This window comes from Chionomys nivalis, chromosome 12 (assembly GCF_950005125.1).
Source record: "Chionomys nivalis chromosome 12, mChiNiv1.1, whole genome shotgun sequence".
Classification (NCBI taxonomy): Eukaryota; Metazoa; Chordata; class Mammalia; order Rodentia; family Cricetidae; genus Chionomys; species Chionomys nivalis.
The window spans coordinates 43,575,591-43,591,209 of record NC_080097.1 but is presented as its reverse complement, the minus strand read 5'-3'; the positions used below and the strand labels follow the sequence as shown (position 1 = coordinate 43,591,209).

At 46.8% G+C, this 15,619-nt stretch overlaps 1 protein-coding gene across 1 annotated transcript in view; it reads left to right on the top strand.

Annotated features, from left to right (window-relative positions):
- The first annotated feature begins 3,276 nt into the window (after window positions 1–3,276).
- The window catches only part of Bin3 (bridging integrator 3), a 39,691-nt gene continuing 27,348 nt past the window's right edge, over window positions 3,277–15,619 (top strand). The window contains exon 1 of the mRNA XM_057785871.1: window positions 3,277–3,396. Within this exon, the coding sequence (XP_057641854.1) occupies window positions 3,389–3,396 (8 nt within the window). The 5' untranslated portion in view covers window positions 3,277–3,388. The remainder of the gene's footprint in view (window positions 3,397–15,619) is intronic.

Genomic DNA, 15,619 nt, shown 5'->3' with positions numbered 1-15,619 from the left:
CATCTTCTGCCACTCTGGCTTGTCATCCCATGTCATTGGCTTTTGGCTTCTCGGGAAACTCCGATCCCTTGAACCCTCCTAGGCAGGTGCAAAGAAGGGAGAATGTTGCCAGCCTGGGTTTTGGTCTGCTTCTGGGACCTCCTTGAGGCTAGCATAGTAAAAGAGTTGGCCCAGCCATAAACTTCATATGGAAAAGGCTGGGACAAAGCAGGATGTACCATGTCCTGAGACAGGGACCCATAGACAGCATTTGTATATTCTGAGTTAAAGACTCCAGGGAGCTATAAATCAGTTCTTCTATAGAGTTGTTCATGAAATAGACCCATGCCACCTGACATCTGGTGAAGAAGCAATATTTACAAGGCTCGCAATCAGGGACATAACCTCTCTCTGAATTACCTCCACTCTCCGCTTCAACTCACAAACCCCCTCCGCTCCTTCCCACTCCTTGGAAGAGGTAGGATCAACCCGTATTGAACCGTCCTTTGGTTAGAGAAAGGGAAGACATAGGTTCTAGTCCTGCAGGCCAGGCTTTCCTCCACAGTGAGATGTATGCATACATTCCTGCGCGCAGCTACCTGGGAATGAGTGCCATGCACAGGCAAATCCACAGAGGGAACTTCAAGATGGACAGAACAGGAAGAGATCTGATTGTCCACCCTCAGCCCTAATGCTGAGAGGAAGGAAGGCCATGTCGAGCTCAGAGACTTCCAGACACTTTCCAGACAGACCCTGGGAAGCCTTCTTCCCAGTAACCTTGAAGATTTTGCTGATTATGTTAAAAGTCCTGGGTGGATGGTAAACAAACAGCCCCAGTTAGACCACGGGCTGAATCCTTTTCTCCCAGAAGATCATATTTAGCTCCATTCTCAGACATCAATGATCGCCCAGACCCGCTCATTTCTTTGGGCTAGTCTCTCTGTTCGGGTCCTGTTTCCTCTGTCATATTTCCCACGGGTTTCGAGAACGGTGGTTCTCAACCTGTGGGTCATGACCCCTTCTGGGGCAGGGGTCAAGGATCCTTAGTTAGGGGGTCGTATACCCTATGTGTCAGATATTTACATTACGACTCATAACAAATTGCAGTTATGGAGTAGCAACTAAAATAACTTTATGATTGAGGGTCACCACAACACGAGGAACTGTGTTAAAGGGACACAGTATTAGGAAGGTTGAGAACCACTGCTCTTGAATCAATGTAACAGTGACCTTGGAAATTGATTGAGGGAGACCAGCAGTGTTATCCCTCTAACCCCCCTATAGATGAGGGTCCAATGACCAGGGAATTGATGTGACTTCTGTGAAATGGGTCATGCTGCCAGAGAGGGGAATAGAGCCCTCAAATTCTTCTGACTCTTAATCCAGAGCTCATCCATTCTTATCCTGCAAAATGTGTCTGCCACTCCACCCCACAACCCCCAAACAGACTTCCCTTGGTGGGCAGTAGTGGCCTAGGATAAAACTTTTGAAAGTATTTATCACTATGGGCAATGTCTGAGGAAGGCTGAGTGTGGGGAAGGGAGGAAATGTGGCAGAACCATCTGTAGGTGCTGGAACATCGAGAGATTCATAAAGACATTCTACCCCCTTCCATTCATCTTCCCTGTACAAAAAGCAGTAAGGACCAAGACCCGCTCCACCCAACCTCTCTGCCCGAGCTGTGCTTCAAGGATTCTGGGTCTTCACTAAGACGGTTCTGTGCTCATGCTTGCTCATTTCCTGGGAAAAAAAAAATGGCATGGTGATGGAGCTAATCTACATGATGATTTGGGGGGCCCACCTCCCACTGAAAGACACCTACTCTGCTTCCATTGGAGCCTTTTTAAACTAAACTAAAACCCATCCCTGTTCCTCTTACTCTGAGGTTCTGTGCCCTAGGAATTTGGGACACATTGTATATACCTTCTGCTCTAGGTCACAGGGGCTTAGCTGCTCCCCAGGTCATGCCTACCACCATTAAGGTCCATCTGAAGAAAGAATTCCTAGAGAGAAAACCAGGGAGTAGGATCTCACTGCTTGCCTTTCTCACTTGTAAAACAGGAACTTGGGCAAAGAAACATGGTTCAGTTCAGAAGTCTAGGCAGTTGGTGATACGCTGAGGCTCTGAACACTGGGGCCAAAGACAACTCAGCTGTTTGCCTAGCTCTTATTTTCTACAACCCCATGTACAGCTCCAGGACCCCCAATGGGCTGCCCAGCACCTTGTCCTTGTTCTATATTCTAGCTATCCTCCTCCTCCTCCTCCTCCTCCTCCTCCTCCTCCTCCTTTCTTCTCCTCCCTCCTCCCCCCCTCCTTTCTTGTTACCTCTTCAAAGACCATAGCTCTGAAAGGGCATAAGGACAAGGTCAATACTCCTTTTGCAAGGCTGTATCCCTCAGGTTAGCCTCATACCTGGCACATTATTGTTAAATGAAGGAATAGAACTTGGGATCTTTCCTAATATTGTTGCGGAGTTCTCCATACACCCTCCTCTTTTGTTATTTTGTTTTATGGGTTTTGGAGTATTATTTTGTCTTGAGACAAGTATTGATTATGAAGCCCAGATGGGCCTTGCATTTGCTGCGTAGCCTAGACTAGCCTCAAACTCATGACCCCTCTCTACCTCAACCTCCAAGGTGTTGTGATTATAGGTACATGTCATCACACCGGTGCTCTCTGCGTCCTCCCTCATAGAATAGCTTCACAGACTATTGCACCCTGAAAAGCACCTACTCTGCTACCATTTGAGCCCTGAACCATCTTGAGAGGGGGAGGGGAACCTGCTTGTTGTTACAGGTGATGCGTGTGAGACACGCACTATTTTATAGATAAGAAAGAGTTTAGAGGGCTGGAGAGATGGCTCAGAGGTTAAGAGCATTGCCTGCTCTTCCAAAGGTCCTGAGTTCAATTCCCAGCAACCACATGGTGGCTCACAACCATCTGTATTGAGGTCCGGTGCCCTCTTCTGGCCTTCAGGCATACACACAGACAGAATATTGTTTACGAAATAAATAATTAATTAATTAATTAATTAAAAAAAAAAGAAAGAGTTTAGAGCAAACGCAAGCTTCTCGTCTACTGCATCTCCTCTAGCTGCTTCCCCACGACAGTTGTTGCTTATGTCTCGGGGTCAGAAACCAAGCATCAGACAGAGAAACTGCGGTAATTAGCCCGGGAAGGGCTCTACGTAGACAGCCTCACAACCCGACTCAGAACCGTGGTCTGCAAAAGAAACTCCGCCTCAAGTAGCAAGCGAAGTGTTAACACGTAGGCCCGCCCCCTTCCCGCCTCTTCCGGGCAGAGGAGGCGGGTCCCACATCACTTCCTGGAGACTGATCGAATCCGGAAGTGATCCTCGAGAACCGAGTTTCTGCAGAGGACCCCGGCAGCAGGCGTGGGTTTGGGACCATGAGCTGGTGAGTGAGGCCGAGCGGCGTCGGCTGGAGCCAGGAGCGACCCGACAGCCCGGCTCCTTAGCGGTTCCGGGAACCTCCTCGGTTGCCCTCCCGGAGGCTCCATCTCTCGGCCGGACTCCCGGGAAGGCAGGCTGGTGGATCCCCTAGCCTGGGACCCCCGCGTCTGATCCTGTTGCCTGCTTTCTCTCCCACCTCGTCTTCTTCCAGCTCCTTGGTGTAAGGAGCTTCTCTTCCCTCTTCTCTCAAATATCCATTGAGGTGGAGTCAGTGTCTTCCTTCGCTCCCGGGGGCATCTCCCCACTGCCTCTTCCTCCCCCCGCCCCCCAGCGGAGTCCCTCACTGAGGCAGTGTAGGCACAGTTCTCTGATAAAAAAATCCATCTGCTTTCAGACAGCTGAAATAGTACCACCCTAACGGTCCTTAAAAGACAAAATTATTTTTAGGAATTTAAAAATTGATGCTCACATGGAAGGGGCCAAAATCACACCACACACACCCTTTTAAAGTGTGTCTGGACGATTCGAATCTTTCCAGAGGTGTGACCCTCTGCCCGCTCTCTAAAATAAACATAATTCGCTTAAACTCTATGGGGATCGTAAAACCAAGGAGCCCCGGAACTAGAGCGTCACTGCTGCAAGTGATGAGCTCATGGAGACTTCCTAATGTTCGTGGCTAACATATGGTGGAAGGTCCTCTTTTCCCAAAAGCCTTATTTATTTATTGCTCTGGATTATTTTTATAGTCACAGGGAAAAAAAGCTATGTATTTTCTGCCTTCTTTTAAGGCTGTCCATGTCAAAGACTTTACCGTTAGACCCAAGAGCCTGTGTGTCCACAATCCCCCGTCTCACAAATTCCAACTGCTTATAATGAATGTGTATGAATAAATTGGCTCCCAGAGAAGTACGAGATGAATCTGCCCTTATGCGAGCCCAAGGACCATTAATGTAGGGGCCATACTTGCTCAGAGCCCAGCCTGTTATGCAAAATAAGTGCATGGTAACCAGCTATGAATGAATGAAATTAGCATGTCACCCTCTGGGAAGGCTTTCACGCTTGACCACCAGTGGAGACCAAGCTTCGGCCACAAGCAGCTCTTGTCACTCAATGTCAAGGAGAGCTCTCTAATGACGATGTAAGCCATTTCTGCCCCTTCCTCCACCTGCTTCTCAGACTGAGATTAATTTGTGGACAAATGTCAAGCGGCTGGAGAAGCCATGACAGGACAGCCCCTGTGACGCTCTAATAAGCCCTGGCAGGAGCTGTTCATTTCCCCCCAACCTCTTGTTCCTAGAAGCCCAACAGAGGCCTGGAACCACCCTCCCCCCAAAAAGCTAACTTTCCCATCTTGTATCGCTTGGCTACTAACAGGGTAGGTGGCATTTCTGCAAGTCCATTTCCTAAAGGAATTAATTGTTTGAAGCCTCAGTCTGGGTCCCCCAGCCTTGTGACAGTAGAAGTGATCTCGTTTTGTGCACCTTGAATCTGAATCTCTCTCGTTTAATTTTTTTTTTTCTGAAGTAGAAAGCAGAAAGCACATGTGCTTTTTTTGTTTGTTTAGTTTGGCATTTATACTTTTAAAAAAATGTAATTTTTTTTCTCTTCACTAATTGGGAAGAGAGTAAGCAGAGACCACTAGTGGTATGGATTTTTCTGGATGAACTGACACAAGCTGCTCTCATTTGTCTTTCAGAATGTTTCTGTTTCTGAAAAGCTAGCATCCCATTTCCTGAAGCCCATCAGGTTGGAGAGAATTGAAACTGGCAGTAACTAGCAGGAACTGAGGTTTTCACAAGCTAATTTACACTACAGGCACATCTTAGTACCTCCTCGGATTGAGGGCCACAACCAAAAGGGTGGCTTTGTCCCTGGACTCTGAGATTCTTGTCTCTTCCTGTGTAGAGGGCTTCTACGTCATCTCTTGCGTGGACCCTGACCCTGTCTCCCAGAGAGGGGACCAACACCAGCGCCTGGGCACACAATCGCACTCAGTTCCTAGCTCAATGGCTGGCAAAGGAACGAGGGTTGGGTCCTTCTGATTCACTCCTAGCGTGGTTTTCCTGCTCCCAGAATGAATCTCTCCATTCATCTGAGATCGGAATTTTCACTAGGGGAAGAGACCAGAGTGACGTAGAGCCATCATGGGAGGCTGATGCCCAAGGTCAAGTTCACCAAGTACATGGACTGTGCCAAGCATCGTTAAATAAGGCCTAAGGCTATCACGGCCCGTGGTGCCCAAAGGGTATCCATTGTTCTGGACTAGGCTGTACTTTCAAAATGTCACAGTGAGAAATGTCTAATATTGATGCCCTTTGCACACTGTGGACTTTGCGTGAAGAGTAAGAGGCCTTTGTTTTCTGCTTCCTCTGTGCAGGCAGCCTGCTTGCCCCCTGTTTATTGAGTACCTGCACTACCACCCACCCACCCATTAGCCTTCCAGCAAGGCTTATTTACAGTGATCTGTCCTAGTAGGAAGAAAGCATTGAAAGCATTGGATATTTGCCCCTCAGAGCATTAATTCACTTGCTGGCCCCAAATCAAACGCCCCCTACTTCTTCCTCACCCCTGCTCCACAGTTTCTGCTAAGTGTGTTCAATATGATGGATAGCGAAAATTAAGTACAATTAAGAGTAGTTGCCAGGCGTGGTTGGCACATGCCTTTAATCCAAGCACTAGGGAAGCAGAGGCAAGTGGATCATTGTGAGTTCAAGGCCAGCCTGGTCTACTTTGTGAGTTCCAGGCCAGTCAGGGCTACACAGTGAGACCCTGTATCCAAAACAAACAAGAATAGTGACTTTAATGAGGCTGGCTCCAGGAATTGTAGCTTTCTCTGGAGCCACATACCTCGATAATCTGAGGTTTCTGTGATGAGAGGGGAGCGTTGCTGAAGGTGGCTAGTCATTTGAGAAAGAAGGAAATTGAAAGTGTAGAGGTACGTTGCACTAGGAAGTCGAGTGCTGTGTTCAAGTCCAGGTTTCGCTGCTCACAGGGTGGCGGGTCAGCCTTTCCAGGGCTTGATTCTCCCTCTGTAACACGAGGGAGTAGATAATCCCAGAAGCTCCTCCACTGTTGGCGTCTGCCGGTAAGCGTGAATACTGTTTGCAGATAGGGCATCAGGCTGCTGCTTCTCATTCACCTTCCCCTTAGATGTTGCTGTTCCTCAGACCCAGCTCACAGTGCGTTTGGAAGGTGAACAAGTGATATTCCACAGCCAGAGTGTCTGGGAAGTTAGGTGTCAGTAAGGCCTTCTCCTCTTGAGGCCCTTTTAGGTTCTGATAGGTTTATGGAGCTGTATAGTGCGATGCACACAGATGGTACTCAGCCGATCTGTGCTGACCAAATGCTGGTAAACGCTGACAGTATCCAGAGGTGCTGAATGCTGGGGGACATTGGAGGCTGTCCGAGTCAACACCTTCCTTTAATAAGTGCCTGGAAAGTACTAAAGAGCACATGTCAGGATGATGTCAGGAAGCGTTCCAAGCAGATTTTTTTTTAATTAGTTTATTTGTATTTTATGAACATTGGTGCTTTTGCCTGTGTCTATGTCTATGCGAGGGTGTTGGATCCCCTGGAACAGGAGTTACAGACAGTCGTGAGCTGCCATGTGGGTGCTGGGAATTGAACCCGGGTCCTCTGGAAGAACAGCCAGTGCTCTTTAATACTGAGCCAACTCTCCAGCCCTCCAAGCAGATTTTAATTGAACTTTGACCTAGCAAGTGCCTACTGTTTCCATGGGGACCTGAGGGAGAGATCCAGGTGAAGAGTGTGGGAAAGGTGATTGGCAAGAGCGCATGCGGAGTGTTTGGTAGGGACCGTTAGTAGGAAAGCCGACACACTAAGGAATGGTCGGACAGAGGTTTCCCTGGTGGGAATTGGCACTCTAGTTTGGAGTCACTTTTTGTACTCCTGTCATTGCCCTGCTGAGGAACTGAAATTGAGCCTGGCCTTTGGAAAATTGAAGGCTTTTAAGCAGGGAGGTAGGCTAGCAAAAGCGGTGATTTACATTATTGTGGCTTTGACCTGCAGGGTAGCTCAGAAAGGAGCAAGAGTGAAGTCATGAAAGCCTTTCTTCTTGTGTGATATCTTCCCAATGGTTTTTATCACAATTTACAGTTAGAAATACAACCCCCGTGTGTTGTGTGTGTGTGTGTGTGTGTGTGTGTGTGTGTGTGTGTGCGTGCTGACAAGAGAGCACTCTTGTATGTTGTTCCCCAGGTGCCCCCACCTTGGTTTTTGTTTTTTTTCCAGCAAGCCCCAGGGTTCCACCTCCACCTCCACCTCTCTCCATTGCACTGCATTCCAAGCACTGGCCACCTTACTTGGCATTTTACATGTGTGCTGGGATTTGAGCTCAGTCCTCACACTTGCAAGGCATCTTAAGCACCTAGAAATATCTTCGACACCTCTCTCTCTCTCACTCTCTCTCTTTCTCTTTTTCTCTCTGTCTCTCTCACACACACATACGCACACACTGCACATACATACGTGCACATTCATGTGCAATAAAAGTTTCACATGATATATATTTCGGCATCTTCTGTTATTTTCTCTTTCATATTTTAAAGAATGATTTATCTTCATTGATTCTGTGACTACTTTTCATAAATCAATCAATATATATAGATAGAGATATAGTGTGTGAGTGTGTGTGTGTGCGCGTGTGCATGCGTGTAACAATGTGTCACACTTTAAACTGATCTATGTGCCCTGGATTAGAAACCTAGTGCCCAAAAAGAAAGTGGGTAGGTATTTTACACGAACTCCAGTTTGAAAGACAACAGTGCAAGCACATGGTCACAAATAATCAGACTACAAACCAGTACTGTGACTTCAGCAACCTAAGTACAGGTGTTTATGTAGCCGATTTTGCTTGGTTATAAGACTTTGACTAAAAATAAACATTTTAAAGGGGGAGGGGGTGAGGATGTAAGTCAGTGGTAGAGCTATTGCTTAGCATGCCAAAGGCTTTAGGTTCAATCCCCAGTATCAGAAAAAAGACAGAGACAGAGGAAGGAGGGGGAGAGAGGAAGGGAAGGGAAGAGAGGAGAACTGCAGAGGGGTGGCTGTAAAGAATACCTACCCGTCGCTAGTCACCTTCCAGGAAAGGGAGCCAACAGAGGGGCAAAAGGTGTCTGAGGGTGAGGAGTAGTGGGAACTCACGGGGGTGTTGGGGGCTGGAGGGGTAAACTGGACTCTGGCACAGCCTGGACCCCAGATGAAACACCTACCCGAAGCCAGCTTTGTCACTGTAGAGGTCCAGCAGCTGTAATATTTGGACATAGTGAAGTGGCATGTTAAGTGAGCCAAGTATCCAGGCATAGTAGCACACACACATAATTCCAGCACTTGGAATACTGAGGCAAGAGCATCGTGAGTTTGAGGCCAGCCTGGGCTACAGCTGGAGAGTGATGCCTAGGTCTGTATATGAGCATGGCTGAGTCTCAGAGTATACTGCTTCCAAGAGTGTAAAAGCTGGCGTCTTGATGACATTTGCTGCTTACATAAGGTTTAGACCAAGAAAATGAGACCAGGCTTTGCTTATGGACACATGTAGTGAAAATGTGGGAAAGAAGGTAAGAAATCCTGGAATGGTGATTATTCTGGGGTAACAAAAAAGACAGCAGTAAGGCAGGCTCGTTGGGGAGCTCCAGCGGCTCCAGTTGGGCACCTGGCCTTTCCTACCCTCACGTCTTGCCGAGAATGAGAAAAGATGATGGCCTGTCTGTCAAACACTAGAAGTTTCTTAGATAATTGTCACCAGACACCTTGAATCTTCTGTATTCTATTTTCTTGGCCTTTAAGCACACAGCAGCCTCTGGACCACTAGCACAAATCCTCGCGCTGTTTAGGGAGAAATCCCCCCGCTGGGTTGTAAGCTGGGGTATAGCTTGGCCCCGCTTGTGGTACAATGTACTGTAGGACCGCTGCTTGCCTCAAGAACAACACACAATTTCGAGTTTTCTGACCCCCGCCTCGGATGTTTTTATTTCCGTCACTTTGTGCGGCCCTCCCTCTAGGCCTCAGTTTGGTCTTCATCACGGTGGCCTGCCACCAGCATCACAGCAGATCTCTCCGCACCAGTGACTCCCTGTCAGGAGCCATTTCAAACTCTGAACTCGCTCGGCTCCCTCAGTGGCCTTGTAGGATAAGCAGATACTTGCCCTGTTTTGTAGGTCAGGGAACTGAGGAGTTGAGATAACTTGTGTGAATGTCACAGCTGACCAGCACAGCCAGGACTTGAACCCCAGCGTCCCGACACCAGCCCTCCTCCAGTGCTGCCCCTGTGAGGCCCAGGGGTTGAGTGCTTCATGGGAGTCACTTTATCAGAAGTCTCTAGAATCTGGCCATAGCAGGTGCTTAATAAATGCTCACTTTAACTAGGTGGCACCCTCGTTCACATGACCTGACACCATGTAATGCATTCTTTCTCTGCTTCAGAGGGCAGACTGGGGAGCAGCGGGAAGGAGGGATCACAGCTGAGCCGCTTGATTGTCCTGGTCCCACTTACAAGTCAGCCAAGTCACAAAGTCATGGACTCTATTTTTAACTGTGCACACGCCCTCTTCAAACAAATAACAGGTCGGGGGTCCTGTTCCACCTTCTCTCATCTGGGATGTAGCTAATTCATGCCAACCATGTCAAGGGCAGGAGGCTGTGGTCATGGGCACTGAGGTGGAGAATTTTAGCCCAGGTTGCTACCCTCTGAGGTAGTCTGTCCTGCTCTTTCTCAGGCTGACCTTTCTCTGGCCTTCAGCATAGCAACTAGAAAAGAGAGATCCATTAACACCTGTTCCAACAGGGCCACATGATGTGGTAAGCTCTGCCTGGCCCTGACCCAGGCCCTGGTCCTCTACTTTGCTGAATGTTAAGTTGGTGATGGCCTTGTGGGCCTCAAACCAGAGCAGGCAGGACTCCAAAGACAGTCTATGAAGGATGGGGGCAGGGCCAGGGCCCCGGAGAAGCTGCTGCCTCACGCCCACCTTCCTCTCTTACTGAGACAGTGACTCAGGCCCAGACCACTCCCTGGGGAGCCAGGGTTTCCAGCCACTATCAACCACCGCCTACTCTTGCTCAGCTTTCCTTTCTTCTCACCCCCACCCTCAGCTCCGGGTGTCTGTGTGTCTCTTGCCCAGCTGGACATATCAAAAGGTACAGAACGGGGGAGCCTGAATCGTTCTGGGCGTTCTTCCCACCCCCGGGCCTAGCTTCCCATTTACTAGCAGCAAATCTTGGAAAGCCAGCCGAAGCCAAGAGAGCTCACGGAGGTTTGAACTACCTGCCGTTGCATATGCTGAGCACAGGGTATGCTCCCAAGAAGGCAGGAATTGAGTGATGTGCTGGGGTGACCCGGGGATCCCCACGCAGCCACCATCTGGGCCGGCCTGTTGTCTCTGCCCCTGCAGCAGAGGCGGGTGAGGAAACAAAAGATTGAGAAACCTAGCAAATGGAGAATGCAGAAGAACCGTTTGTAAATAGATGTTACACAAGAGCAGGACCCTGTTTGGAAGGTTCCACCGAGACAGAATTAGCCAACTGGCATCATGCTGCTAATAGACATATTTACTGTTTGAAAGAAGTATATTTGTAGCTTTGGAGAACATCCTGTTGACTTTTCTTTATTGTGAGTCCTTTCCCTCTGTAAACATGGGTTTTGTTTTGTTTTTGTTTTCTTTCTTTCTGAGGTGTGTTAGAGGTTGAGGACTGTTTTCCCCATTTTGTTAGTGAGACCAAAATATCCCTTCCCCTGGCCCCTGGAGCCTGTGTTTATAGAGTGGCCAGCAGAGCTGGGGAGTGACTCCCATTCCAGAGAGAACCACAGACTTCTTGATTTCTCCCAGAACACAGAGATTCTCTGGGGAGAAGGCCTTACTTTCTCTCTGGGCTACTGCTTGCCCCATTGGCCTCCTTGTCCTGGAGGACCAGAGGCCTCCTGTGACCCAGCCGCCCCTAGCTGTCACTCATGCATGCTGCCACCCCCCAGAGCAGCTGTGTCACCTAGCCTGACTCTGCCACAGGCTTGGGGAGGCAGAGAGTCTGGTGAAATGTAGCTGAACTGCAGTTTCTTTCTCTTGTCCCCTCCCTGTCATCTTCCACTGTCCACTAGGAGTATGCCCCATACCAGTGCCAGGGTGTATCCCATCTGCCCCCGGTTTCTAGCCATTTCCTGTGCACAATGGGGTTATATCCAGTAACCCAGGAGACTCCTCTCCCTTTGTAGTATCCTCAAAAGCTCTTTAGAATGCCTTGCCTTGGACACTAGCAGATGGCTAGTGGTTAAGAGCAGTCGCTGCTCTTGCAGAGGACCCGAGTTCAATTCCCAGCTCTTAAATAGTGCCTAACCACAATCTGTAACTCCACTTCCAGGTATCTGGCAGCCTCTTCTGGCTTCTGCAGGCATGTGGTATACATGCCTACATGCAGGCATAAGACTCATACACATAAATAAAAATTAGTTATATTCTTGACTCAAGCTTTGGTAACTTCTCCAGGCTTTGCTTCAGAGGTCAAAGGCCAACTCTGATCTGCAGCTGGCTAGTGGCATTCCTTGTCTGTTTAGTTTTGATCACACATCAGATTGGAAGCCCAAAGGCAGTTACCTTTTTTGTTCTTTATATACCCTATCTACGAGTGCATGTGGTGGGGGAGGGGGTTGTTTATGTTTTTTAGGACCCCTAAGTCACAGTGTAGTATTTTGCAGGACCCAAGCTTGGGACAGTTGAATTCCTTTTACTCATTCATGAAATAAACGCTCTATGAGGTCATGGCATGGGTTTTCCTTATTTGTCCCCAGAACCTAGCATCGCACTTTTCACAAAAGGTAGCCCTTTAGCAATGATGCATTAAATGTTCAGCAAAAGGCTGAGAATGTTGCACTATGCCTAAGACCGTACCTGCCTGGATCGCAGAGAAGGAAAACATTCAGTCCGTGTCCTTGATGAGCTGTGTATCATAATCAGAAAGCAAAATACAGAGGCGTAGTGGTTGACTAGCCTGTGCTCTTTATCAGGTGAACACTTCAGAATGACAGGGTGGTTCAATATTAGAAAACATATTTGCTCATTTCATCCCAGTGATACGTCATAGGAGAGTAAACTGCTCACCCAGATGCATGCTGCCAAGACATTGGTCTGCCAAAAATGCAATCTCTGTGTCTTCTAGTAATCTAGCAGCAGACAGCTGTTTCCTTCCTCTGCGGGCTTTGTGACTGAAATCAGTGGCTCCCTTCATGTCGCATAGTGGAAGATCAAGTGCAAATCCATCTTACTCTTATGGCAACAACAACAAAATACCACTTCTAGCCAACACAGTAACTAGACAAGAAGCAGGTATAAGTATTGGTAAGGAAAAGGAACATTTGATCATTATTTTCCTATCTATTTGGAAAACCTAGTGAGTTTCCCTTCCACAGTTGAACTTCTTAGGCTATATAGGATAACTGTAGGTATGGTGAGTGGTTGTAGGGTAAATTATCCAGCAAGACAGAGTGGAAAAAAAAACCCATCTCATGGGGCTGAGGGAGCAGGATTAACCGCCATGAAACATACCTAAGACATAAAGAGCTAAATGTTTCACATTTAAATATTACCTTGGGCTCTTAATAGCCAGCGAAATAAATGTAGAAGCCCTATTTAAGAAAGAAAGGGAGGGGTGGAGGAGGGAGAGAGAAAGGGAGGAAAGGAAAAAAAACAAAGAATTGAGCCTTAAGACTAAGAGGCACAATAAAAAGACTCGAATGAGCAGATGGGAATATTGCTGCCCTAAGTGTAAACTTATGTGTCTATGGATGCAGGTTCTTCACACACTTAAAGTCCTATGAGTGTGATGCATTTCTAATGATATTAAATATATTTATAGGGTTTTAGTATGGAGGGAGGACATAGCAGATGATTCATCTTGACTAATAAAACAAAAATAGCTCTAAATATTACCTGGGAAAGACATGCAATGAGAAGGAACTCATTTTACTTGATGTTAAGAGTTTTTGTAACCCTAAATAGTTAAGCCCATGTTATTAACCTGTGATGTGGAACAGTAGAAATATTTAACACCAATACATGATTTTTTTTGGAGATACTTTTTAAATCATGCATGGGGGTGCATTCCTGTAATCCCAGCACCTAGGAGGCTGAAGCAGGAGGACTGCTGTGAATTTAATGTCAGCTTGTGCTATAGAATGAGTTCCAGACTGTTGTGGGAACTATCTAAAAAAAAAGTTATACCAACACATGCCAAAAAAAAAAAGACTATATCGTACATGTTTGCGAGTGTGTATCAGGGCAAGCCTCCAGGTGCTGTGTGCCTTGTCTTTTGAGGTAGGATCTCACCGGCCTGGAACTCCAGGTAGCTTGAGCTAGTTAGCCAGCAAACCCCAGGGATCCGCCTGTCTTTATCTCTGGGATTATAGATTATAACTGTGTGCCAGCACGCCCAGCTTTGTGAGAAAGATACATTTTAATTCCTGTTAAAGCAACTGTCTAGTCACACACTTAAAATAAATTCTAAATGGATACAAGATTTAAGAGTGAAAAATAAACCACTAAAATTCATCTGGAAAGAAAGGAGACACAGAATAATCAAAATAACCTTAAGAAGAGCAAAGTTGGAAGGCTCTCATTTCCCAGCCTTAAAGCTTACTCCAAAGCTGCAGTAAGTCAGATGGGGTGGTACAGGCAGATAGACTAATGGAGTGAAATGGAGGATGCAGAATATACCTTTGCATTTGTGACCACTTGGTATTTTCACAAGGATATTAAGACGACACAAAGATCTGTCTTCCCAACAAACAACTGAGCTAACAAGACAGTGTTTGCAGAGGAATGAGATGCATTGCACCATATACAAAAATGAATATCAAAGACCTATAGTGTGAGAACCCAACCATAAAACTCATATATTTATTCCTATAAGAAAACATAAGGAAGCCGGGCGGTGGTGGCGCACGCCTTTAATCCCAGCACTCGGGAGGCAGAGGCAGGTGGATCTCTGTGAGTTCGAGACCAGCCTGGTCTACGAGAGCTAGTTCCAGGACAGGCTCCAAAACCACAGAGAAACCCTGTCTCGAAAAACCAAAAAAAAAAAAAAAGAAAGAAAACATAAGGATACATCCTTACCATACTGAATTTGACGAAAGATTCTTAGACATGACACCAAACAAGCATGAACATCAGAATAAGAATAAAATTAGGTAAATTGAGCTTTATTAAAATTTTAAACTTTAATACTTGAAAGCATTTGTTCAGTTACATTTTTTTAAACAAATCCATAGATGAGAGAAAATGTTTACCAGTCATGTATGTGATTAGGAGCTTAGACCCAGAATATGAACGGGCTCCTCATAACTCAACAAAACCAAAGAAAGCCCTATGTGTGTTTCTCCAGAGGTACATATTAGTCAGTGAACACACAGAAAGATGTCTGGCATCTTGAGGGAGAGGCAAATCAAAGCCACAACGAAATACTACCTCACACCCACCTGTACGGAGAGAAGAAGCAGACCTGGAACGGGCATTGGTCGATACCAAGAACCATGGCATCCTCCATTACAGAACTCCTGTAGCTCGAAGTCCCTCTAGAGTGGAGTGAGGCTGGGCTCCAGGGACTCCACGCCAGGACTGGCTGAAGTGTAGAGCCCAGCCATCTCCCTCCTTCCTTGCGCTTTACTCTGTCCTAGCAGAAGGATGAAGGATCCACCTCTGACAGAGAGCTCCACACTAGGGGATGTATAGGTGAATTTACTCTGGAAAACTAACAAACCTCGCTTCAGGAACCCTCACTTGCATGAACAGTGTCCAGCCCCTTTAGAAGGAGCCCTAGCCTTGTGGTCACGTGGTCCTGGTTTTCTAAACTGAAAGCATTTCTACCATAATTAACTGTTATTGTTGTTCACGCTTCTGACTTGTCGCTTTGTTTATTACTATCATTCCACTTATGTCACTCAGCTTTGTCACAGCCTGTGCCTTCCTTAGGGTGGGGCTGGGAGATGAGTTGAGATTATAGTGTTTTACCCACCATTTATAAAGTGTTTGAGACATTTTTAATAAAACAGATGAGAAATGACTGGCTCTGACTTAGAAGTATACAAAAAGTACCTTTGAAATCACCTTTAAGTTCATTTTTTAATTAAAGGAGAAACTAAGGATCATAGCTCACTGATAGAATGCTTGCCTGATAAGCTTGGGTTCAATTCCCAATTACAAAAATTGAGGGGAAATTGGATTTAAAAA